General features: G+C 36.2%; 1 protein-coding gene across 4 annotated transcripts in view; it reads left to right on the top strand.

Annotated features, from left to right (window-relative positions):
* The window catches only part of KCNQ4 (potassium voltage-gated channel subfamily Q member 4), a 97937-nt gene extending 72841 nt beyond the window's left edge, over positions 1–25096 (top strand). For 2 of the 4 annotated variants that reach the window (XM_072418701.1, XM_072418726.1), the window contains exons 6-14: positions 383–493; positions 1005–1100; positions 8134–8222; positions 11345–11485; positions 14779–14996; positions 16414–16516; positions 16746–16877; positions 18457–18598; positions 20419–25096. In XM_072418701.1, coding sequence (XP_072274802.1) covers positions 383–493; positions 1005–1100; positions 8134–8222; positions 11345–11485; positions 14779–14996; positions 16414–16516; positions 16746–16877; positions 18457–18598; positions 20419–20637 — 1251 coding nt within the window. In that variant the 3' untranslated portion in view covers positions 20638–25096. Of the gene's footprint in view, positions 1–382; positions 494–1004; positions 1101–8133; positions 8223–11344; positions 11486–13190; positions 13236–14778; positions 14997–16413; positions 16517–16745; positions 16878–18456; positions 18599–20418 lie in introns of all 4 variants that reach the window. The other 2 variants (XM_072418719.1, XM_072418710.1) reach the window with 2 other exon arrangements.
* Positions 25097–26169: the final 1073 nt, after the last annotated feature.

The raw sequence follows: 26169 nt of genomic DNA, 5'->3' as shown, positions 1-26169 counted from the left end.
TTGTTCTCTAATGAGCCCCTGACCCCTGCTGTTTTATAAAAATGTGCCACTGTTCAAAGAATGCTATGTGTTCTGGTGGGGCCTTCTTCTCGTCTTCTTTGGTGGACCCTAGGTCCCCAGTCTGACCCCGGAAACACCCTGTCTGTCTCTTCTAGCAAAGCTATTACATTCTGATTTAGTCATTTGAGCACTTATTGGAAAGCCCAGCCATGCTTTGGGTAATAAGCTTCATGGATACACCCCATATTTCATGTTGAAATAAAAACATTTGTTTATAAACATTTAAAATGTCAAAATATACCAAGTTAATACTCATTTTAACATTCAGAAAATGACTTTAATATGTATTAATTCCTTTGTACATTCCCATTCTCTCCACTAGATCACTCTCACCACTATTGGGTATGGTGATAAAACACCCCGTACCTGGCTGGGGAGAGTCCTGGCTGCTGGTTTTGCTCTTCTTGGCATATCTTTCTTTGCACTCCCTGCGGTAAGCATACTGTATTTCTCAAAGTGTATGTAATTTTAATGTAATTTTTATGTTGTAGTGTATGTATTTTTTTAGATTTGAATAGAGTGACAGGGAATCCAAAATTGTCACCACGGTATGTCAGCTCAAAAATGCTGGCCATGCACTGTTCAATATTTCTTATAGGTTCAACGTTGGATTCCATATAAACATTAAATCCTATGCAAATATATCAGAAAAACCAAACATTGATAAGGAATTTCTGTTTTTTGCCTGAGGAAAAGCTCCCTCCGTTATTGATGGTGAAAGCAGTGGGGTAGCATTGATCAGGCAAGGAACAGGACTGGTTGATAGGTGCATGGTGATAACCAGGTAATGGAATCTGGGATATATAAATCATTTAGAAAAATTTTATCCTATTTTCCTATGTTTTTTCAGAATAGGAAGTGACAGGCAAATTGGCTTTATATACACGTTAAAGCTCATTTTCAGAAAGAATAATGCCAAATATACCCATTTATTTTTTTTTCAGGGAATTCTGGGTTCAGGATTTGCCCTGAAAGTTCAAGAACAACACAGACAGAAACATTTTGAGAAGCGTCGGACCCCAGCAGCTAATCTTATACAGGTAGGGTAGAATGTGCCACTGTGGTTTATACATTGCACACAAATTTATACATCCCTTACTTTATATTTACTTTTTGAACATCAATGTTCTCATGCTTTTGACTAAGTAAAACTACCCTGTGTTTATACAAGTACTCATCTTTGAAGTTTTTCAGCGGATTAAACCGTTATAAACCTGACTACTCCACAGGGAGCACGCTGGCCGACTCATTATTAGATGTTACCTCTGATTGTCTTCAAATAAAAGTAGAGATAATATAAACATGTAAAATAGTTTATAATATATTATAACATAGGACAGCAGTACTTAATTACAAAACTTAATGTTGTCAGCCAGTTCCTTGCAGAAAAGTGGAGATAAAATTCCCTAGTGCTTGTGTGTGGAACACAGATGATGAAAACCAATAACTGCAGGACAGGGAAAGTAAGTATTCTTACACACAAACAACGTGCAATTTCCATGCAAGCTGTAGATGGATTTCAAAACTGATTCAGGCTTTAATTTTAACTTTAATTCCAATAGACGTCATTCTCAATCCTGACACTGCTTGTAATAATTTCCATACTATGTTAAAAAAAAACAAAAAGGTTTTTTGGCTAGAGATACACTTTTGTGATCAATGCTGGAGAGTTGGGTCTATCTACACATTTTTACTGTTAGAATGGACTGGAAAATGTGTTTATCTTGGTTGAAAGCTATGTGAATTTTGGGTGATAACATTGATAAATAGATCCCTATGTCTGTCTGGGTTCCCACAGATGTCTGAAATTCTCACAGTCTTGCAAACCCCAACTGAATCATTAAACACAATGCACTCCCTGCTTAGATATTATAATTTCCCAACAGCTGTAATCGGCCAGGTAAATAAAGCTACAACTAAAGCAGAGATCCCTTTAATTTGTAATTTACAAATCTTTTTATTTAATGTAGTAGAAGACAAAAGAAACAAGAGGACAAGTGATTTAAGTGAAACAAATGAGAATTTGAAGATATGAATGTAACCACAAAATGTTATTGCAAATAATACTACAGGACTTTGGTGCCTACCTGCATGGCAAAGGACCACATGCCTTTTGGCATTAACTCTGTGGCCCCTGGCACTCCAGCAGGCAGTAGTCCATGTTTTGGTGCTTACTTAGCTGCTTCCCTACTACATTTTTTTTGTTTTAGCACACATGTTAAAACATACATGTTAGGCCTAAAAATGACACAATGTATATTCTGAAAGTAAAAATTTGCCAGTTGCAAATGTTGGGTGATTACTGCACAACTATTTTTCTACATAAAAGTATCCCAGTTTTTGTTTTTTGTTTTAAATAAAAGATAAGTCTGCATCGAGTAAACAATTATGTCAAGCCTTAAAATTATGTGCTTTCTGTGAATCTGTGAAAAACTGTAATAACAAATAAAATTGTCCATAGACAATGCTTAAGAAATCCTCTACAGTTTATCTGAGTAATAGTCCAAGAATTATTCTTTTCATGGCATAAGCAGTGATCTCCAATATGTGTTGTGCATTCATTGTTTCCATACACCTACCTGTCCTATGTGTGGGTTTACATTTGATATATATATATACGTAGGGTGCTTTTAATTTTTTATCTATTTCAAATAAACCAGTGAAAGAAAATATTTTCAGACTTTAGATTTCTTATTTAGTTTATTTGTCTTAAGTATTTCTGTGTTGACCATCTCTTTTCTCTTTGTGTATAGGGTTTTTCTTCTAATCTTTTAAAATAAATGTTGCAATAAAATATCAAATTAAATTTTTAGGAAGTCACAACTATAAAAGATATTATAATGTAATAGCAGTGATCCCTTAAAGTGGAGCTAAATATAAAATAAAATGAAAAAAAACTGAGGGCAGGCAGGCTGTTTATTGCCCATACAATGAGGGCATTGTTTTTTTTTTTGCAATATAATAAACTTACCTGCCTGGTTGCATTTTTTTTTAAATTACTCCTACTTGTCCTCGCTCCATCACCAGGCCCACCATTTTCACCAGGTCCTCCTCTGGGCTCCCGATCTTTGTCCAACTTGACTAGCCAGCCAGAATGATATAACTCCCGGACATGTGTGCTGGAGTTCATTCATTTGTGGGAGCCAGGGGGATGCTGAGATATCTGGCAAAGAATAATGAGCTGTGCATGAGAAAAAGATGGCAAACAAGCAGGTTAGTAAATTTTATTGCAGAAGGGATATCAGCAGTCTCTTCAGCAATAACAAACCTGTCGGCACAAAAGATGTGTTTTTTATTGAATGATTATATACCAATATGCTAGTGCTAGTATTATAATCTTTACTGGAATAAGGTACATCCATAAAATTATTTTTATATTCGATAAAAGGAAGGTTTGTTTTTTTTATTGCTGTTGTGGTATAAATACCAATGTGTTTGCTTACAGAAAAGTAAGTGTGTTTTCTTGCTACACACATTGCTGTGTTCAGTATGCAGAGCTCTTGTCCTTTGTGAGCGAGTTTTCTTCTCACTGCCATAATATTTAGGGGAGAGTAGAGTGTTGCTATGGAAGGTATTTATTTTCCCATCAAAATAAAAAGGCCCTGGTCCCCCCCTCCCCAACCCTGGCAGTTGCTGGTTTATAAATGTTAAGCTCTTTGTGTATAGGGGGGGTGTTAATACTTTGAGGTGGGGGAGCTCTTTGGAAGCTGGAAACTATCAAACCCACTGGGGGAATAGAAGGATCTTGGTATCCTGACAGTAACATAAAGCAGATTGCTTTCTCACCTATTAGTGGAAAATGGTGTGATCCTCTATAAATATTATGTAAAATGCTATCAAAAGACAGTAGATATGTAGTACATAGTTATGTCCCATGCTGTTTTTTTCATTATTATTTCTGTTTTGTGACAAAGGAAAGGCAAAGCGGAGGTGTTTCCAAAGGCAGCCACTTTTTTTGTTATAACCTGCAATAGAAATTTAATCGCTGGAATCTGTTTGTTTGCCTTGTTATTATTAGGTACACTTTTCCTACAATTCAGTACCATGATTATCTAACTGGGTACTGCAATTAGCAACAGTCAATTGTATCTAATCATGTTAGACGAGAGAAAGCACTTTGCACATAGCTCTTACCTCATACCTGCATGGATGATGAATGGATACTTAATTATGCAGTATATGGAAAGCTATATTGGTAAATATAGAACTAATTTGTATGAATTTGAAATATTACATTCTTTAACCCACAGGCATTCTTCTCGCATAGATCTCAAAATAAAATAAAGGGCTTGAGCATTGCATTTCCTGTTTACAATAACCCAACCTGAGATTAACGAATGGTGCACTATTTCCCATAATGCAGTGTCTGAATGTAATTTCAGTATCTCTCCCTATTTTGGAACACTTAAGCAATAATTTCCTTTTTGCACACTAATAGAAGTGGTTGTTGGTCTACCTAAACCCAACCTACAATAGAGAAAATGTTGAATATATATAAAATAATATATTGGAACCCTAAAGAGAATCATTTATAGTGTTTTATCATCTCCCGTGATACAGTGCAGAGTCATAGATATAGCACATGTGAGTAGTTTATAAAATATAGTGCATATATTGCCCATACTGCGCTCTTTTTAAAAAGCACTATGCGCCCCTACCCAAGAACCTCAAACTTTTAACTTGCTATAATCTTTTGGCTGTTCGGAGAGCCTTAGCTAAGGCCTGGAAGACCCCACAATTCCCTTTGAAATTATCTTGGGGTCCATGGACTTCTTAGTCACCTGGATAAATGGGTTCTAACTTTATTTTGGGTCTGATATACCCTAACCTGGCCACATCCTATTTTATGGTTTATTGGTTCTCTGTCAAGTATCTTTTTGATGGTTCTTTCCCCTGATTTCAGTGACCTTCCTTACCCCTTGTTCCTCCCCCAGGTTCTGAGTTTTTCAAATCTGATCGACTAGTGAAAAGTTTGTTGCTTAATAAAAGAAAGAAAAGTAAGAAAGGAAGCCTGTACAACTGTGCAGGAATAAAGGGAAGGCTGGAGTTAAGCTTTGAAATATGCTTTCTATAAAATAATATTTTTTCCATTTACAAACAGTTTAATGTCTTACAGAATTCTAAAACATTTGTAGGTTTGTGATACAACTAAAATATTTTATTACCAAATATTTCACAAACAGTATAGTAAGCATGCTCTTTGGGAATGAGTTAGAGATATTTCAAAAATGGGATTGATGGCTACTAAAATAGGCGTATTTTGCAGAACGTCAGCGTGGGAAGGAGAGCCTGTGGTTCACTAAACGTCCACACAGTTTTTAATGGGATATGACTTTATATGTTTTGCTGATCACATGTTATACATTACATGTTATACAAATAAACTGAATCTGTGAGAATTAAATGTCCCAAAAATATTCTAGAAAAACATATTTTGCTTGCTGAAGCCTTCTAAAAGCTAATTCAAAGCTGTAGCCAGGATTTTTAATTAGAGTATGCTTTCAGTATTTTAAAAAAGGTATTTGATTGACCTATTTCTTCATTGCATTAGGGCAGCCCATTCATTTTGAATAGCCTGATAATGTAACATATTATTGGGCATGCAGGGTTTTTTTATATTGTAGCGCGCCACATTGCACAAATAGTTTACATTGTAGTGCACTTACAATGCTTTATAAATACTTGCTAAGATTAAACAACACCCATGTCTCTAAAACCTAATACTGCTCATTGGCACTAATTATACACACACTACACTGTAATAATAGAGGATCACACTGGTCGTAGAACTACTGGCACGTATGCCAGTTAAAGCCATGCTAGCACACGTTGACCTTAGTTTCAGAAATGTCATATCAAATGATTAATATATATAATTTTGAAATGCTATTCCTTTCTTAGCCTTGCATGTAAGCAGTCCTTTGGGTGAACTTTATTTCCTGTACCAGCCTTTCTTAACGTTTTTACACCTGAGGAACCCTTAAAACAATGTTCAGGTGTTGGGGAACCCATGCTATAACCAATCAATGTGAAAATGCTTTTTGTATTGGTTGCCAGTGGGAAGAATGTCACTCATACATTAGTGGTAAGAATGCCACATTTAAAGACAGCAAAAAAGGTTGCATATAGCTAACAAGTGGTATTTGCCTCTAAGCAAGCTCCGTCTTATGGTAAATCAGTCAGCTACAGCTCAAGAAACCCCTGGTAAAAATAAGAGGAACACCAGGGGTTCTACAGAAGGTTGGGAATGGCTTCTCGTTAAACTATTAAACACATGCACATAACTATGGACAAGCCACAAAACTGTATAAGTAATTGTCTATATGACAAAGTATGATGAACTAACACAGCAAGCACCTAGCTGGCATAGTTAGGTTTAAGGAGTATGACAGCAAGTATAGACATCTCTTACAAGACCTTACAACCCTACTCTCAACTAGTCTGAATCTTTTCCAAGGTAGAATTTCACTATTCTTCATAGCACAATATTCATGTTGCTATAGACTGGCTCAGACAGATCAGAGCTATATTTATACATCAGAAGCCTCTAGATATAAAATCGTGTGTACCTTAAGACCTACCCATGCTTTAAAGTGTAATTTTTATGCAGTTACATTTACTGTTCTCTGATTCCTGTCCCAAAACATCCTCCAGATTAAACTGAGGACAAACTCACTATAGGGTCAACGCCCATGAGGTGGATGTCTTGTAAACATTTGTAATGGCCATTATTAGGATAATCTAATTCGAGTGCTGTCCTACCATACACATGCATTATATACAGGTTTTACAGAATGTTTATCAGTTGTAAAAATTGTGTTTTATCTGTAAAATTATTTTAATTTAAATGTAATGTTATTTAAAACACCAGTCAGAGTAAATTCATAGATAAAGCATATGCTAAGATGGAATTGTTCCTACAATTGTCATGTCATCCAATGCTATAATGAAAATATATATATGTTTAGGATATCAACCACTGAGTAAGAAAACTAACTGAACTATTACAATCCATATGTCATATCTACAGAATTAAACAGTTATGACATAACTTAGATTCATGCTACTTGATTCATGCACAAACCACCAAATATAAAGTAAAAATATACATATGAATGGTGATAAGTGAATGTGTAGAGTGTTCCACTAAACAGAAGAAACTGCATGAGTCAGTACAGCAGAAATGATTTATGCAGTAACAGCAGATGCTAAATACCAGTCCTATTAGTGAAAAAGTAGGCATATAAACACCTAAACAAATAGAATAATAAAATATAGTAATTACATAAAAATCATTAATAACACATTTTTACCTGTGTTCACTTGAAATTACTGCCTTATCATTTAAAAGAGATCTGTATATGTAGATCTGTAAGCCAGGTGTCCAAGTGAGACAGCTTCTTTGAATTACAATAATGAATCAGAGTTTCCCACAGGGTTTTGGAATGTCTGTGGGTAAGCAATGGGCGATACTGAGAAATCACTTGAGGCATCCATTATTTGCAGGCATTGGCAGATCTTAAGTAGTGATGAATGTACCATCGCCTGTGCCAGTATCCCCATTATTGGCTCACACATACCATTCCCTTGATATGTACTCATGTGATGACTCTGCTTAGTGTACCATTTCCTTTAGCTAACTTAAAGCGCACCTAAAATCCCAGATTTAAATAGCAGGAATGTTATGATTCCTGCACACCAGCTCGTGATCGATATTGCTCCAATTTCCAGTACATGATTCATTGTTTTCAATGAGACTTACATTGTAAGAAGGATCAGTAAAGCATAACCAATGTGTAACTCTTCAAAGCAGTAAAAAGGGTCTGTGCATGTAAATAACAATTATGACTGCCCCATGTACATATTTAATTACTTATCAAACAGGAATTTTAAAACATTAGCACACATTAATATCATTACGAACATCATGGTGATTTCCTATGGGTAAAAAAGACAATACTGTATACTACTTTTAAAGATAGTAATACATTTGTTTTTAAACTATATTGTTAAATTTGATGTGTGTCTAATATTTTTAGGTTACTGACAGCAAGGTTTGTTCTTTATTCAAAGGCTGCCTGGCGTCTCTATTCTACAGATGTGAGTCGTTCCTACCTCACAGCCACATGGTATTACTATGACAGTATCCTGCCTTCATTCAGGTGAGTGCTGCTTCAAAGGCCGACCTGTCCCCTGAAGGGACCTTTAAATGCCATGTCTGGTTTGGCTAAGTCAGAATAATAAGAGGAGTACTGCAACAACATTAGAAATTTTACATGTCACATCTTTAGATAGTGTTAGCAGCTTAAAAAGGATGTTTTACAGGAACATAATCCCACCCTTCCTCTTACATTACTAAGCAATGCAGGGACATTCCTAAATTGTTTACGGGAGCATGTAAACACTATAGAGATTTAGGATATCTAAGAAAACAACTGCTTCCAGTAAGTAAACAAATACAAATACCACAAGGTGAAACTGATGTCATAGACATTGCTTTAGGCTGGCATTATTTATGTATTCTGTTCCAGCACAATGCTACCAAGACAGAGATATGTTGGTATGTTTATTTGCCTTACTAGATAAAGCAATGATCCTTTGCTGTATTACTATTGTACCTTTGATTTCATTATCAGGTTGGCCATGGGCAGATATCTCCCTTGTGTCAATGGACTTTTAGCTTGTATGAATGACATGCAGTTGACCTATGTTGGACCTGCATTTGACCTGCTTTTAGCAGGTTTTGGATTCAAATAAACTTATAGACCACACATGTTTGTTATACAGCTGAATCAGAACACTTTGGTAAATACTAGACCTAATATGTCACTCTATTTACCTTAATCCCCACAACCCAAATGGAGTAAGGAAAATCCTTAAAATATGTTATTTATAGACTTTACAACACTAGCCTATTTTGTTGGCAGATGAGATTGTGAGAGGGAATCTGGTAACACTTAAAAGCTAATGGGCTAACTGACATTGTCTCTATAAAGGGTTCCTGTCAAAGCGGTACCAGAGACTTGTTTAGGGGTACTGAGCAAATCTGAAATTCAAGCTTTACTGAAACTAGACACACCATATAAAAACAGAATGTTTAGAAAATTAATACTATAGTGTATATGCTGAAAAATAATGTACAGTCTGAATCACATCACAGTATTACAATTTGAATTCCTTATCAAATGATAATGACTTATTCTATCTGTCCTTTATTGTAAAAGTAGTAAAAGAGAAAAACACTAGTAGTAAATTAGGATTGTGAAATCAAGAGTTATGCACTAACAGTGTATAACAGAAAAAATGCAGGGGCCAGGAGAGAGTAATGCACAGAGTATGGTGGTTAGGAGTAAGTAATGTACTGCATGCAGAACAGATGAGTAAGTACAGCAAAGAGTGACTGGGAAAATAGACTATCATGGAAGAATCTGGGAGATCCAGCAAACTTGGAATTGATTTCTTAAAAATAATTTGCCATTAGTGAGTTCAGAGATGATTTGTATGTACCATGGTGGTCAGGAGTAAGTAATGCACAGTGTTTAAGGTGGAAAAGTAAGTAACACACAAAGGTAGTACAGGTTAAGTACAGAGGTCAACAGCAGATACTGCACAGAATGCCTCCCAAGTAAAAGTTCCACCACATCCTCTGGTCCAGAAAACGGATTCAACACCTGGGACACCAAGTACTAGAAGAATTTATGTAAAACTAGAGCATACCCTAGAGGCACTCCCTGGTGTACCATGGGTACTTTTGAGATAATTATGTAGGCTTCCATAGCTGATTTTTGGTTTGGTTTCTAAATCCCTAAACCAAGAAAAGTAAAAAAAAAAAATAATATAGAGAGGAATTCCAACACATTTTTGCCATCTGTTGGCTACATACCAAACAACCAACGTTTACATAAAATAGCTAGCAATGTCATCCCTGTATTTTCCTTATGTCACATACATGTTAAATGATTTATTATTAATTCTTTGGATGGATTTTAAATTTGTATGGACATAATCTGCACATTTACCACTTTGAAAGTTGTTTAGAAAAATGTAATAAGTTCCAGGTATTGTTCCACCATTTATTTAAATGTTTTGTATTTAGCTAATTGTATCAATGATACCTTTTACTTTAAAAATCCATTAACTTTTTATTCAGGAATAAATTGATTTAAATAATTTATATGTATTATATATAAAATGTATACATATGATAAATATGACCTTTATTTTATCAACAAAGTTTGACAACTTTTGTTTTCATAATGTTACCTACACATTTCTGTTACAGTTACAGTTTATGGTTGATAACTAAATATGGTCTATCAGACTCCACAAATAGACCCCATTCAATAAGTAATACACCTGGTTTGACACGATGTGTGGCTATTACTCAGCTTTGCCAGCATAGAGCACTAGTGTTGCAGTTTAAGAAGTAGCATTTCTTACCAAGAGAACAAGGTTTTTTCACAATTGTAGTATAGAGCCCTAGTATGACTCTTGCAAAAACACTTTAGATAATATGTTCTTTAACCCTTTATGTAACCTTATCTCTAATATTACCAATATTCCCACTGTAACCTTACCACTAACCCCCACACTTATCAATCTCCTATCTCTACTACTTACCCTCCCTGTATTACCGTCTTTATAAACCACACACTAATCCTTCCTGTAACCCGCACATTACTTTATTTTACCCTTTAGCACTACCACTAACCCTTGACAGTATCCCTCACCAAACCTCAAGACTAATTTCCCTCTCCTAGGAAAGCTACTACTAAACCTCTCAGTAAGCCTAAAACCCATTCTCCCTGTAACCCTTCCATTAACCCTCATTCTAACACTGCCTGTGACCTTACCAATTCCACTATTACTAACCCTAGTTGTGACCCTAACTAGAACCTGTAAGCCTACCACTCACCTCACTAGCCTCCACTAACCTGTTTGTGGATTGTGTTTCCCTCGCTGTTTGGATGAATGAGGCATCTCTTATTTTATTGTATTTGGTGGAATCTGCAGTATTTCTGTAATTGGAAAATAGATACCATACTCATCTGACCAGCTTGAGAATAATGATGTACTAAAAATATTAAATAATTTTGCTTTGATTTTTAAGATAAGTTGCAAAGAAAGATAACAAAGCTACTTATTGGCTTCTATGAAATTTGCTCTGGGATATCATGTATTCTAGGTGCAGTAAGAGTCTTTTCAAATTATGTTTTACCATTTGCTTCCATCTCGTATTATTCCCATCAGAGATATAACCTGCTGTTGTATATTCACCCCTCAGAGAGCTCCTTCTTTTGTTTGATACGTGGCATCGAACCCGCAGCCGAAATGGAGGAGTTAGGCTGTGTCAGGGATCTCCTCGCTATCACCCAGTCTCCCCTGCTCTGAAATCTACAGCACATCCTTTCTGTGCAGGGGAAAGGTATGGGTGTCCCGCCAGTGTTAGAAGTGCCCCGTGTCTGTCCAAGTGTTTCATGGCAGAGGGGCCTGCAAAACAGCACGTCAATGCGTGAAGAATCATCAATATGTTTATGACTCATAAAGGTCCTTTTCAATTTGTAGCAATTATGTTGTAATTATTTGGTGTGATTGTACCCTTCAATAATTTCCTTTGTGAACTATTGCAGCCTCACTGTGTAATTTCTAAATGTGTGTAAACAAAGCTGACATTGCATTCTGTAACTATAATTGTGCTCATCTGTAATCGTTATGCATTTTTTGGTTCTCCTTTTTTCACATAACTAATATAAGCTTTATTCACATACAGGTAGTCTTTCCTAACATGTAGAATAATACTATGGGAAGCAGTGGGTGTTTTTGCTTTTTCAGTTTATGTTCACCATACAATCACATGTTAACATTGGTTTACATGTGTTTACATTGTTTAGCATTTGCAGCAAAATAAACTGTTGCAAAATGCAAAACATTAAATACACATTAAGGCAAAAAGTAAGAAATCATGTGAACTGGTACCATTTGTAAAAAATGATGCTTTATATAGCATATGTAACTTTAGACACATGATTTTTATCATGAGGCCGTTTTTGGTCTGTGCTCAGATCAGTAGGGTTAGATAGGGCATTATTAAAGTAAACATTGCATAGGTGGTGCTTTGCCAAAAAAAAGAGATCTTTAGTATTTAGTAGACAATTTAGTGTTTGCATACTTACATTGGGGCTCACAGAAACGAGGACTGAGCTACAGGAGGACTGGGGCCTCTTGATGAAACTATAAATTATGAAGATCACCCTGCCAGCCCTTCATGATCTGTCTGCACAGCGACGCACAAACACCCAGTAATGTCGTCCCAGTAAGGATAACAAAAAGGTTTTTTCTGCTGTTTTTAAGTATCATTAGCATGGTAATACGAGAATAAATAGGGAACCAGAAAAAAAAAAAGCGAACAGATTATACTTTACCAAATTGAGCACAGAAAGCAGTGAATTCAGTTGAAGGGTTCCTTGTTTACACAGAACAAAATGTGAGAGCTCTCTGTAGTTCGGTACAATATATGAATGTTTAGCCTGTGACGTGCATTGCATACATGTGAACATAGCATTGCTGGCCCCTCTGACTGTGAAGTGTCTTATGTTTTCCTTGTTTTGTGACTGTCCGTGTAATATTTGTGACTGTCACCTACCCTTTCCTGTCCTAACCCTGTCACTGAGTTCATTTTTCAGTCCTTGCTTTCTCTTATTAGACTTCATTTCTTTTAGTATAGTCTAGTCTTGTCTCATCCCAGGCTGCTAGGCTGCATTTAAGAATATCTATCTCCTTGGAGTGTTGTTTCAAGACCTGCCTTGTTTGAGCAGGCTTTCGTTAGGGCTCATTGCTGTACTGTATTGGGACTATAGGTACAAGAGTGCATCAAAAATATATTTTAATAAAAGTTTGAATCTATGCAAGACCTGATGTTTTTATGGATGCAGTATGTCTTCTTTTACACGTTGTTTAACTGATTAATAGTCAAGATGTTCAAAAAAATGTATCACTAGACAACTTTTTTCTTGTGTAATATATTAACATAATCTAGCCAACTGAAATTTTATATGAAATTCACATTTCCAGCAAATGCATCTTTTAGCAGACTGGATTCTGTGTAATAGTAATTACTGACCTCTTTACAGTAATAAGCGGAGTTTCTTTCGTCTGTATGCTGGTTGGAAGCCCAGGTATTTATCTATTGGAATGGGATAATGATGTGCATGTGCGTGTCTGAATTGGCCACATGAAAGACCAGCCTGAAGTAAAAACCTTTTATTTAAAGGAGAAAGATCCGAGAACTGTGCTTTCCATCTGAACAGCTGGCTAAAATTTTGTAAGAGTTTCTATGTATTGGGATACAGGAAAAGAGCGAGCAAATTATTACAAACAAAAGCTTTATAAACATCTAACAAAGATTCTGGCAATGTATTCGAGATTTATAATAACATTTTCATTTGCAGATTTGCAGGTTTTCCCGAGCTGACTGCCATCTATTGTGTCCTAATACATAGACATCTTTCATAGTATTGAAATGTATTGTTTTATTAATGCTCCCCCAAATACTTTAAGTTCTTAATTTAATCCATTAAGTACCAGCACAAACAGTAATAAATTATTATAAGAAGTTCATTTTTCCATATTTCAATTTTGCTGGCACACATAGGGTTAAATTAGTGGCTATATTTCTTAAACCCTTTCATTGCCATAAGAGTCTCCAGCTTTGGTGGCACTCATGGCTGACAAGGACTTAAGAGTGTCCTCAAGATGTGTTTGCATGCAGATGGTTTCCGGGGATCGCAGTAGAGGAATGAGGTGTGAAGCATCGCAGTAGAGGAATGAGGATTGTAGAATCGCCTGCCTTGGCAGCATGCTGTACTGAAGTATATTATAACACACTACAAGAGGCTATCTCCAGGTGAAGCAAGTGTCATACTTAAGGTGCTTTACAAATAGATCAATCTGTCTTGTGCTCTTTGGGATTTTGTTTGAAATGGAATGTGAAAGGTTATGTTTTGAAAGAGAGATTGTTTGTTGCTTGGGTGGACATATGTAAACATGATTTGCTCTTCTTGTTTGATAACTCCAGACATGAGCACTCAACATGGTGAAATGTTCGATTTTTAAGTTGAAAGTTTTTTTTAGAACTCTTATCAAGCAATATTCTTTAATGGTCCTTAACTCAATCCTAATATGTATAGATATTCTAGAATTAGTCATCCAGATCTTTACACTGCTCTTTAAAGTAAGAGCAACATCAGAGCTATAGGGTTTAGCATAGTTACAATCTTCTAATCTTGGACCTCTACTGAATCTTATTTTCACCATAATGAGAACCCATTCTGGTCTGTTATCATTGGTTCAGAAAATGCATGGAATTCTGATTCATTTTGAAGGTTGAACCTTATTGACAATTCCTGCAGCATCAATAGCTATGTTTTAGAAGAAGCAGCAACTCTTTCAACAAATCTTTTTTTGTGCTAACTTTCACCAGTGCACTTTTGAATGATCATATTTTAGAGACAATGAAAAGAATAGACATGTATACATAAGGAGAAAAAAATACCTTTGTTCTCTGTCACTGTCCTGTCCCCTCACAATTTTTTAGTTTCATCCCTTTTCACCACCCTGAAGTCATTTCTACCCCCTCTTCTTCTGTGCCCGTTATCTGATTTCAAGCAGTTCTATTTATATCCTAATAAATGTCTTTATTCTATATTCCTAACTCCCTAGCAATAAGGTAGGACTGAAGGATCGAATGCGGGGTACAGGTGCTCCAAGGCAGAGTACACGCAGCAAACAGTATCTTGCTCCTCCAGAACGAACTTCTCCTGGACTAGATGTCCCTGGGGAATCACCTAGCCCTACCAAGGTGCAGAAGAGTTGGAGTTTTAATGACCGTACAAGGTTTCGAGCTTCTTTAAGGCTTAAACCAAAGCCACAGACAGATGGTGAGTATGCAAATATGCCATATACCAAGGACTGTGGGGCTAGGAATATTGAGAAATTGTAAAACAGATATTCCGTAAATGCTAAAGGCTAAAATGATCCAAAATTAATATATTAAAATTAGGCTTGAGGCCAGCTTTAGGTTTGAATCCACCAGCTGTCTGCTCTAGGTGTCCACAAAGTTAGTTTAGCCTTCTAAACCTAACACAACTCTGCAGCAGTAAACTTAAAGCCATATATGAGATTTCCTGCCATGAGAATTCCAAGCAGATACAATCTATATAAGCTGGTAAACCATGCCAGTGAACCAGAAAAAAAAATGTTATATGATATCATCTGGGTATAAGGTGGTGTACCTGCCAAGTGGAACTTCAATGTGTCAGGTCTTCTCTGGAGCTGCCAATGCTGTAGTTCAACATATGGTAATATTCAGATGATGACAGCCAAATAATTGTCATGCCAAGTGCAGTGCCTAATTGTTGATCAGGAACATAGTATTACCGGCAGATGAACAAGGCAGGAGGCAAACAACATCCAGTCTAAAATATGGTCTGTGTTAAATCCAATAAGCAGTTAAAAAGCAAAGTTTGTCAAGCAGGATTCAGATAAATAAATTATTTAATTATGCACAGGTTGGGAATGTCCTGCAGGTATCAAAGGTGAACATGCAGGTCCAGCAATTCTAAGGTCCCCATGCATTCTAAATAAGTCACTGCAGGTGCCTGCATGAAGGCCAATTTAGGGGAAGCCACTGTTCATCTGGGACTGTAGTGCTGTAAGGTGAGAATGCTACCTGCTGTGATTCCCAATATTTAAAAAATGTTATTTCATGGTACCAATGTGCTATATAAGAACTTACCATTATATACAAATTACTATGACAAGTAGGGTGATTATTACTGATTACGGTGAGACAGAAGTTGGGAATTTTACATTACCTCCTTTGCCACAGGATAAAGATGATGGTCCTAATACTTTTCATTGTTTTCTTTTTCTGTTGTCATCTCAAAAGGTACCAGAAGTTCAGAAGCTCCCAAAGGTTTCTGAGTTTTTTTATTTACAAAACGCAAATTCACTTATGTTGCAAAGGAATTTTAGCTTATAGGCAATGTGTACTGGACTGGCATCTGGAGAGGTTCAGTTTTGTTTTCTATCAGTACAATAGTGGAAACAAACCTAAAATTTTCAAGAAATGGGCCTCTTAGCAAGTTTTCATAGCATACCAGACTATCGCTGTTTAAAACAATTTCGAATAATTGTATTTATTGGTGCCTTGTAAGGGTGAACCATATATTTTTCCTCAATCCCAAGTAACTTATATATGAGCAGAAACTGCATTTTCAACAATTTGTATTTTGTTTACATGAAGTGTTGTAACTGGCTGCAATTCCAAAAGTGAACGTTATCCTTTCGTCCCAGCAGAGGGTGCAGGAGATGACTGTAATGATGAAAAGAGGCTCCCCAGTGATCTAACTATGGAAGAAATAATGCCAACTGTGAAAACACTCATCAGAGCCTTTCGGTAAGCATACCATATTAATGTGACTTTTGTGGAATGGGTATAGTAAATATAACAATATTCTAAACATGCATTAAATAAGCAAAACAATGTGCACATAAATAAGTATTATTTGTCATATAGCACAGGTGTTGTAATAAATTATATATCTGTAGTCTAAACATTTCAGACTGATAAATACAATAATATTCTTACGTGGGCTAGTTTACTATAATATATGTCTTCCCTACAGGATCTTGAAATTCTTGGTAGCAAAGAGGAAATTCAAGGAGACTCTCCGTCCATATGATGTGAAAGATGTGATTGAGCAGTACTCCGCTGGCCATCTGGATATGCTGGGTCGGATAAAAAGTCTCCAGAGTCGGTCAGTGCCACTCTGTATATTAGCTTGGAGTATAGAACTACTGCATAACACATCACGTAGTGTTTTTGACATGACCAAAAGGGACCATTGTGTCCCTAAAATACTGTTATGGTATGCATGTTATCACAGTAATGGGGTTTTCAAAGAACCATAGTACAGGCATTTTTTTCAATAGCTTGCAGTACACATTCTGGCCTTTTAATTATAATTTGGATTGGATAATTACAATTAACAATGTAGATTCCAATGCCAGTGTATTCTAGTGCAGAAAGGGTTGAACTTTGAAGCAGAGGATCCAGATGCAGGAGAGATGAGTATGCAAGCCAATGATTACATTAGGGATAAGGAATTGTTAGTTTTAATGATAGGAATGTAGGAAAGGTTAGTATGCGGATTAATGTGGGACTGAAGAAAACTTTTGTTTTCTTCAGTGTTTGACTGGTCAAACCAGTGTTTGACTGGTGTAGTTATGGGGCTTAGTGTGCACAGATCACTGCACTGCAAAGTCACTAATTGAACGGGCTCTAAAATAGTTTTTTTGATCCATTAGATTATTTCTTCTTTACCTGACTAGTGTTAGTTTGTTAATGTTCAGTAAAAAATTGAATATGTAAATTTACTTTTATGTAGTAAAAGTACACAGTATGCATTAATATTCATGTGTTGATAAATCCTAATACCTTAAAGTCCCTTAATACATAATATTCAGTTGGGTAACAGTGGCAATACCAGTATATTAAAGTACAGGATTTATCCCCGGAATAGGGGAGGAAAATAGAATAGGAGAAAATATGTTAAAAATAGAATAGGACAAAATATGTTACCTTATGTCCCTCCCAGGTGAAATGTAGCATTATTCTTTGTATGAATTTTTTTATTGCACACACCAAAGCATATCTATAGACCTGGGTAATTTGTTTATCTGTTTGTGTTACTTATAAGTATTGTGTTTCCTTTTTTACATTTTCAAATATATTGGGCCTGATTTATTAACACTCTCATAGGCTGAAGATAATACACTTTCATCAGATGATCCAGCAAACCTGGAATGGATCTCATCAAAGATTCAAAACATTTGCTAGCAAATAGCAAATTACTTTCCAGGTTTTCTAGATCACCCAGCTTCACTTCAGCCTTGGTTAACTTTAATAAATCAGACCCATTGGGCCTTATTTATTAATGCTGGAGAAAATGCATTTAAAGATAAAATTTAAACCTATAAATACCCAGCAGAAAGTTATATTTTTCTTCAAAATCAGATAGAAGAGCACATTGATTCACTAGTATTTTGAGTAAAATATGGGGGCTGATCTTGCTGATACCTGAAAAATGATAGAAGCAGAAGAAGAAACTGAGGTCAGGTTACAGTCAGAACTAATATGCAAACTTGTGAGTAACACACATTGAATTGGTAGGCAGCATCACTAAAATCAGACCCAAAGTTTGATTTGATGACGTTTCTTTGAAGTTTTGGTTACTTACATGTAAATAACATGTTTAAATATGCTCCTAAATCTTAGGAATGAAGCAAAGGAATGTATAATAAATATTTTTTTCCTGTTGCCTCACACTGTTACAGAGTAGATCAGATTATAGGTAGAGGTCCTGTTCCTGTGGAGAAGAAGCCACGTGAGAAAGGAGAGAAACCTCCCATTGGACATGAAGTAGATACCACTGATGAACTGAGTATGATGGGAAGAGTAGTAAAGGTTGAGAAGCAGGTAAGCAACATGTCATATACAGATTTAGGTCAAAATGGAAAGAGATTACCAAATGACCCCAAAATGCTGAAAGTTTCCTATTTGTAATAATCATTCCTCTTTCTCAACAAAAAAGAAATTTGTTGCATGAAACACTGTCCGAATCAAGGAGATGTGGTCAAAATATAATGCGAAGCTGACTACATACATCATAATCTGATAATGAAATAGAACATTCAGTTTATCTCATTTATGTTTTGTGCTTGATTCCATTGTCAAAAATTCTGTTTTTCATATAAATTGTGCTGCAGATAAAGTCCACTAGTTACCTATTGTAACTTTATTTAGAAAAAAAGTCTGCAGCAATGATGATGATTATGATGAATACTATTATTATTATTAGAAGTTGTTGACATGATTACTTTTTGCATATTGGGGCAGAAAAATGGACCTTCTCAAACTACCTTCTTTAAAGTAAAACTTTAAGGATGCAATCATACATGGACCTGAGGCTAGCAACAAGTTGCAACCATTATTATTGTGTGTCTGTCCACTGTTGTTTTTGTGGAAGTGTTTAATGACCCCTGCTAGGAGTGCACTGCAGAGAATAGAACGTCATGCTGTGGAAGTTATGACAAGGCTCATGACTCTAATTGCCAGGCATCAAATACCTCCTATTTTCTCTATATACTGTAAATGTTGCTACAAAGATTTCCAACAAAAAGTACTTATAACATGGTCATCTCCAGGAGACCTGCTGGACTGGAAAGTCATTATCCTGAAGCCTCTAACTAACTAACTAACTAACTCTCATAATCACACTTAACATGACACTGTAACTACAACAAGCTACAAATACTTTGACCTACATGGTGTGAATGGATTCTACAAAACCTTGACAAACACCTGTAAAATCTGTTACACTACAGTAAAAAAGAAGAATAACACCAATTCCAATATTCTGAATTAGATTTTAGAGGAATCAAGTACTAAACTAAGTGGTGTTATGAAATTGTTGTAGTGTGACTAATTTAGCTCATACCAAAGTTAGTGGTTCTTAAATATTAACCAAAAGCTATGTAATGGGTTATAATGTTCTGGTGGTGGTACAAGCCAAACTTCTGCTCCTCTTTTTCTATATATAGTTTTCTGATGACAGGTTTTGATTTTTTAATCCTGCAGGTGCATCATCTCTTTTTTCTTCTTTATCATAGCTTTAAATATAAAATAATGCTCAGTTATTATATAACAAAGTTGTTGCTGATGAGAAGAGTACAACACACACACATACCCCTATTTATTTATTATTTTTGCCTATGCTTTGTGCTATGTACATTCCATCTTTAATATTAAAAGCCAGTAATAATTTCAAACAAATTATATTAATCCCCACATGTGCGGGCTATTCATGCTTTTCTACCAAGATCTTCACAACAGGTTTGAACGCAGCGACACTGTGTTTCATGCTTCTGGTTGTTGCCCTGACAAAGGGGACCCTTGTACCTCCAAAACACAGTGACAGTATGGAGTTGTGCACCACACACTTGTTTCTTCAGTTATGAGTATTTGTAGGATAGTATATGAATGATTTGAGGTTTCAACACAGGTCCTAAATATTTGGTTAAATATTTTAAAGAAGTGTTCATGCAAAGCCTAAGCCTAGTTGTAACAAGTATTTTGCTTAGTGCCCCAAACATATTAGAATTTAGTAAGGATTTAATAAACATATTTTAGCCCTTTATTTCAGGAAAGAACTGTTGAAAATAATTGTTATTCATAAATTTTTCAGATGTTACTATAACTAGCCACTGTCATAGTAATAATATTTTTTTCTTTTCAAGGTGCAGTCTATTGAAGAGAAGCTTGATGTCCTTCTTGGCTTTTATTCTCAATGTCTGAAGAAAGGTCCTGTGAGCTCCTTTACACTAACTTCCATGCAAATGCCCTTAATAGATCAGGATATGACATCTGACTACCATAGTCCAGTAGATCAAGCAGATATATCTGTATCTGCACAGACACTCAATATTTCCCGCTCAGACAGCAATAATATGGAATAAAGGGTTCTGAACTAAAAAAGAAAATATGTCCCTTGACTGGAGATGCTCTAAAGGAAAAGAGATGTTCCATTAGAGTTAACGAGAAGAGACACCATTTGGTGATTTTGATCATGTATACCTGCTGGATAGACTCTTGTATTCTCTACATTTTAAAGAGAAATTACCCTAAATCGTTTTTATGCAATTGCAGTGGGGACCTCTGGAAACGGAATTTCTTTGCTAGTGTAACAGAGAGAAGGGAAGAACTTGACAAGCCATATTTTCTCTCTGAGCCACGTTGCCATTGATAGGAGATATGTCTTTAGTATTGGCTGTGAAGCAAATGAGATGTCAATCAGGTTACAATAATGAGCTGCACTGTGGCTACAACTAACAATGTCCTTTCTTGCTTCCATGTCTTGCTAAGATGGCGAGTACCATTTTATATAACACTCAGCCTCTAGAAAGTGCCTCAAAGATTTTATTATGCAGATGCTGCTCCTGTTGATTTTTCATCTCCTGAGAGTGGGGCAGCAGGTGGATTGGTGCACATAAAACTTGAGCTTATTACTTAATGCTCTTTTTGCTGAGTTTATTTTTTTATTTTTATTTTTTTTTTGCTCAGTCTATCAACAAACTAATTTAAGCATGGATTTTGGTTGTTCACACTTCATCTCCAAAAGAAGAAGAGGGACAATTTCATTATAAATACTAAACATTCATCTGCTGGAGTGAACAATGTGTGGGCATGCATACCTGTTGAACTTACCTGTTGACTTAGAGCAATTGGGTGAATGTCTACAAATGATGTCTTTATAGAAATGTGTGTGTATGATGATATGAATGTTCAGGAGTGGAGGACTGTATCTGAAAAACAGTTAATGGTACACATACATATCTATGCTGTTTGTGTAAAGATAAATACAGTACCTGATGACATTTTTTTCCAGGGAATTCTCCAATTGGGGAAATTGGCTCCAACCAAATTTGCACTGAATTTGCCAAGCCCGTCCAGTTAGACCACCAAGTTTTGTTAAATTTCATGAAGCTGGTGAATATAGGACTGTCCAAAAATGCCATGGACTGATTGCAATGCCTGTAATGTACACAAGTAACACAAATTCAATATAATATAATTGGTATATACGTCTATAATCAATGTCAATGCTTTTCCTACCAAGGGGACACATACAGATCATATACTAATCAGTGCATCTTCTTTGCACTAACTGCAATACTTGGTGGCAGAAGAGTTAGTGTTGGGCTATGTGCAATTAAAGGGGATTTGTCTAAAACTTAGTAAGTTCAGTATTAAACATTACCAGTATTATGTAAAAAAAGGACTTTAGAATAACTGAATTTGAAAATTAGTAAATGCATTTGCTGCATTGTTGCCACCTACTGCTACTACTGACCTCTCTGTACATACAGTAAAGTTCAAACACTGGAATTTTTACTTTTCATTTTGACATTTTTCCATACAAAGTTAAATGTGCACAATGAAATATCTTTACACAAACATATACGGTATTACTGGTTGTACCTGCATGGTGTAGGGCAAAGACTGTAAGTGTGATTGATGCTTGTATGCACTGTAGCTACAGACTATTGTTTATGATGGGATATAGAATGTAGTATGTCATTTCTGTTTATTGGGAAGCTCCTTTGTTCAATCAATAATATTATTTGCACAGCTTTCTCTCTAGGAGAAGCATTATTTAAATATATGCAAAGCATTGTGCTTCGCTGCATTGCTCTGTCTTCCATCCTCCTTCTAAAACGTACACATAGCATGACATCCCCTATCCAGCTCCCTAAGCATGTAACTAATGGGTAAATCCCAGATGCACTAAGGTACCATACCTTACATGTGCACCTCTAGCTACAATAGTGTCTAAGCATTTCCTTAGTAGTTTGACCTTGCCATGCATGGTTGAAATATTGGGATTCCTTTTGTGTGTGGAACAAGTTCTGCAAGTTCTAGAAAACCTTATCAAACAATCATTAAATATTTTGCATTGTGTTTACTGATAAAAGAGTTATGGCCAGTATTAACAATAACCACCATTATGGGACACAGTATTTGATTACATAGAACACAAGATATCAAGCTGTATTTTTCACATTTGTAAATCCAATTCACCCCAGCCCATCTCCAGTATTTAGCATATACTGGGTGCTTTCAATAATCCATATTCCCTTATAGTCATGGTTTCCAAAATTCATGCTGCCTGGTAAAATAGGAGCAGCGTCTTTTTTAGTATGGAGTATGCGGTAACCTGGGAAATGTTTTCCTGGTTCCTAGCACAACATAGTTCATATATTAGGCATACAGTAGATGTCTGTAAAAGTTTACAGTAAACAGTTTATGTTTCATGTGTCAAAGTGCTGTACAAGGTTACAGTTCATGGTACTTTTGTTAGTAAAAAAAATGAAGCGAATTTCATCTGTATACTTTAAGGGACCCATACCTGGATAGTTTTATTCCAGCCTCTGAAACCATAGAAAAATAAATACACATGCCATCTGCAAAACTTCACCGATTCTGATGGTGGTGACCACGATTTTATGGGTATGCACTGTAAAACAGAGCAGTGGTAGGAATTTGGATATTGTGGATAGTGTTGGGAAGAGTTATATCTGAACTAAATTTTGATATTAAAGACAAAGAAAGATGCGACTTTGTATTCCTCAGTAATAAACAAGGAATATGTTGGTAGGAGGAGGAACCAGTCATCAGTATGGGTATGGGTAAAAGACAACACTTCATTATATAACTGTAAGCCACCTGACTATAAATCTAGCTATATGGTAGAATTGGCCACAGTAGATAAATTTCCCAACCGTTCAGGTTCTCTGCTTTACAACAAGAGGATCATCAGAAAATGATGCTAGTTTTAAAAGCAGATAGTTAAAATTCTTCATCAAGCACAAGTAATGATTTCTTTTTTACCTGATAAAGGAGTTTTTATAGTAGTCCTGAAACATTGCTAAATATATATGATAAATAAAATAGCTTTGGACAAGTAATCCTGTGTGCTGATGGTGTACCATGTATTTAAGATGAATGAAAATGAAAACTCAACACAAGTTCTATCTCTTCCCTACACTATCCAAAACAAATGAAAAAGCATTTGGCTTTAATGGTATTTAATAACTTTACTCTAGGTGCACACTGCAGCATATACACACAATAGATACTACATTTACATACATTGATATGATACCTTTACAATGATAAAGTAATATCTTATACAGTGAGAATATGTGCAGTGTTTTGTATTACAGTTTTATTTGTATTTTTTAGCTGTTTTTAATATGTATACTTTGTAACTTTGCTAAGCATGTGTGATTCCTGTACAGCTGTGTGCATCTAGAGATCAACTATTTTAATTATCAGGGTATTTGCCATTATGGAAACAGACACCTTTGTGAAAATCAGTTGGACTTTAAATATATATATATATATATATATATATATATATATATATATATATTTATATACATTTATCTTCTTTGGTTAAATTTGTATTAACAGTTCTAAAGTATTCAGTAACAACCTAGTAAATTACTATTTTCACATGCAGACTTGCCTGCCTGGTAGAATTCAGGTTGTAAAAAGTGACAATGCATTGAAAGTTCCTGTTATTGAATGTTTTGGAACATTGTTAAAACCTAGGCAGTGGATTTGTGAGTTTATTATTACTCAGTGTTCCCTGCATACATCCTTTTAATCCAGTGCTATAGGAAAGGTGTGAATTTTTCTCTATGTTATTGGCCCAATAAATGTTGCTCCAGTGTGTAAGCTTTCCCATAAAGCAATAGGAGTTACAATGTCTGTATGTAACCTGGCTATCTACCTCACTGCACACTATTGGCCTCTATTGTCAGCCACTTGAAAAATATCCCTGCATTATCTCCGAGAGGCTAGGTGATGTCTTATCAGGGAAAGAAAAGATATTTCCCATATATATTTATGTGGACATTTACAATACCATATCTCTAAGTACCCATTTTATTCGCAGATAATGACAGGTTTAATAGTAATTATCAGTCCTGAAATCAGATCACATAGGTTTGTTAGTAAAATTGTAGTCACCTTATCACCCTCCCTTGCCTATGCATCACTTGCTGTGAGGGGTCCTCCCTGGTTGGTGCCCCCCTGCCTCCTAGTGTTGGGTCATAATCGGACCTTGCACTTCCTATACGAATGCTATGCATGCACCGGCATGGAGCTAGGATCTGCATCAAATGTAGATGGTTCCCCCTGAAAAAGACATTTACCTGCTTTTCCCTAACTCTCTAGGACCGTCAGGAAGAGGGGTAATTTTGTCTTAGGGGGAAGAATAATTCTAGTTATAAAGGGTTAGGAGAATGCTTTGAGCTACTGAAACTTGACTTGGAAATAGATGCGTTTGCAATAGAACAATTATGTACCTCACTAATTTATTGATTTAAATAAAGTTTTACTTAGAAAGTTTGATGTGTGTTTTTATACTCATGAAATATACAGCTATGTGATATATAACGTATCTTTTCATATACACAGTTCTTACAATTCAATTTCATATGTACAAGGCCGTATTTATACTTTTTGTTCCCCTATGCCAGCTAGCTACTGCTGCCTCCTTACCAATAATAGCTTTTGATGCTAATACACTATGGAAGCTGTTCTACATATTAAAAGAGAACAGGAGGGGAGATAGAGGAAGAGGGGAGAAAGAGAAGGTGAGGGGAAGGAACAAGAAGAGAGAGCGGGAGGTTAAGTGGATTGAGAGAAAAAGGGCAGAGAGCAGGAGAGGGAGCAGAGAGAGCAAGGGGAGAGGGAGTGGAGAGAGAACAGATAGAGAGAAAGAGGGCAGAGAGAAAAGGAGAGGGGACAGAGGGGGTAAAGGAAGAGATAGGGGAGAAAGGAAGTAAGGGAGAAGAGAGGGGAAAGAGGGAGTGGGGAGAGTAGGTGAGAGGTAGGGAGAGAAAGTAAGGAAAATGTGTAGGAGGAAAAGAGAGGAGAGGGGATAAAGGGAGAAGCAGAGGAGAGATAGGGAAAAAGAGGAGAGAAAAGAGAAGGGAAGAAAAGGGTGAGGAGGGTAGAAAGAGAAATGAAGAGGGGAGAGAGAAAGGTAGAAATAGGGTAAGAGAGGAAAAGGTAAATAGAGGTAAGAGAGATAAAGGGAGAGGGAGGGTTAAAAGTGAGAAAAAAAGGGTGGGAGTAAGAGTAGAGGGGGGAAAGAGAGACAGGAAGAGAATAAAGGAGGTACAGTGGACTGAGGGGAAGAGGGCAGAGAGAGCATGAGAACATAGAGTGGGAGGGAGAGAGATCAGATAGAGAGGAGGAGGGCAGACACAGCAGGAATGGGGACAGAGAGTTTAGAGAGAGTGAAGGGGCAGAAGAGAGAGGGTGGTGGAATGGAGAGTGGGGAAATTGAGGATTGAGATGGCAGTAAGGTAAAGGAAGAGGGCAGAGAGAGAAAGAGAGGGATTGGATGAGGAGAGTGAAGGAGGGATAGGGAAAAGAGGAAAAGGAGAATAGAGTAATAGAAAGAAAAGGTGAGT

The sequence above is a fragment of the Pyxicephalus adspersus genome, chromosome 1 (genome assembly GCF_032062135.1).
Source record: "Pyxicephalus adspersus chromosome 1, UCB_Pads_2.0, whole genome shotgun sequence".
NCBI classification, from domain to species: domain Eukaryota; kingdom Metazoa; phylum Chordata; class Amphibia; order Anura; family Pyxicephalidae; genus Pyxicephalus; species Pyxicephalus adspersus.
Note: the sequence above shows the minus strand (reverse complement) of the source record. Positions and strands in the feature narration are given on the sequence as shown.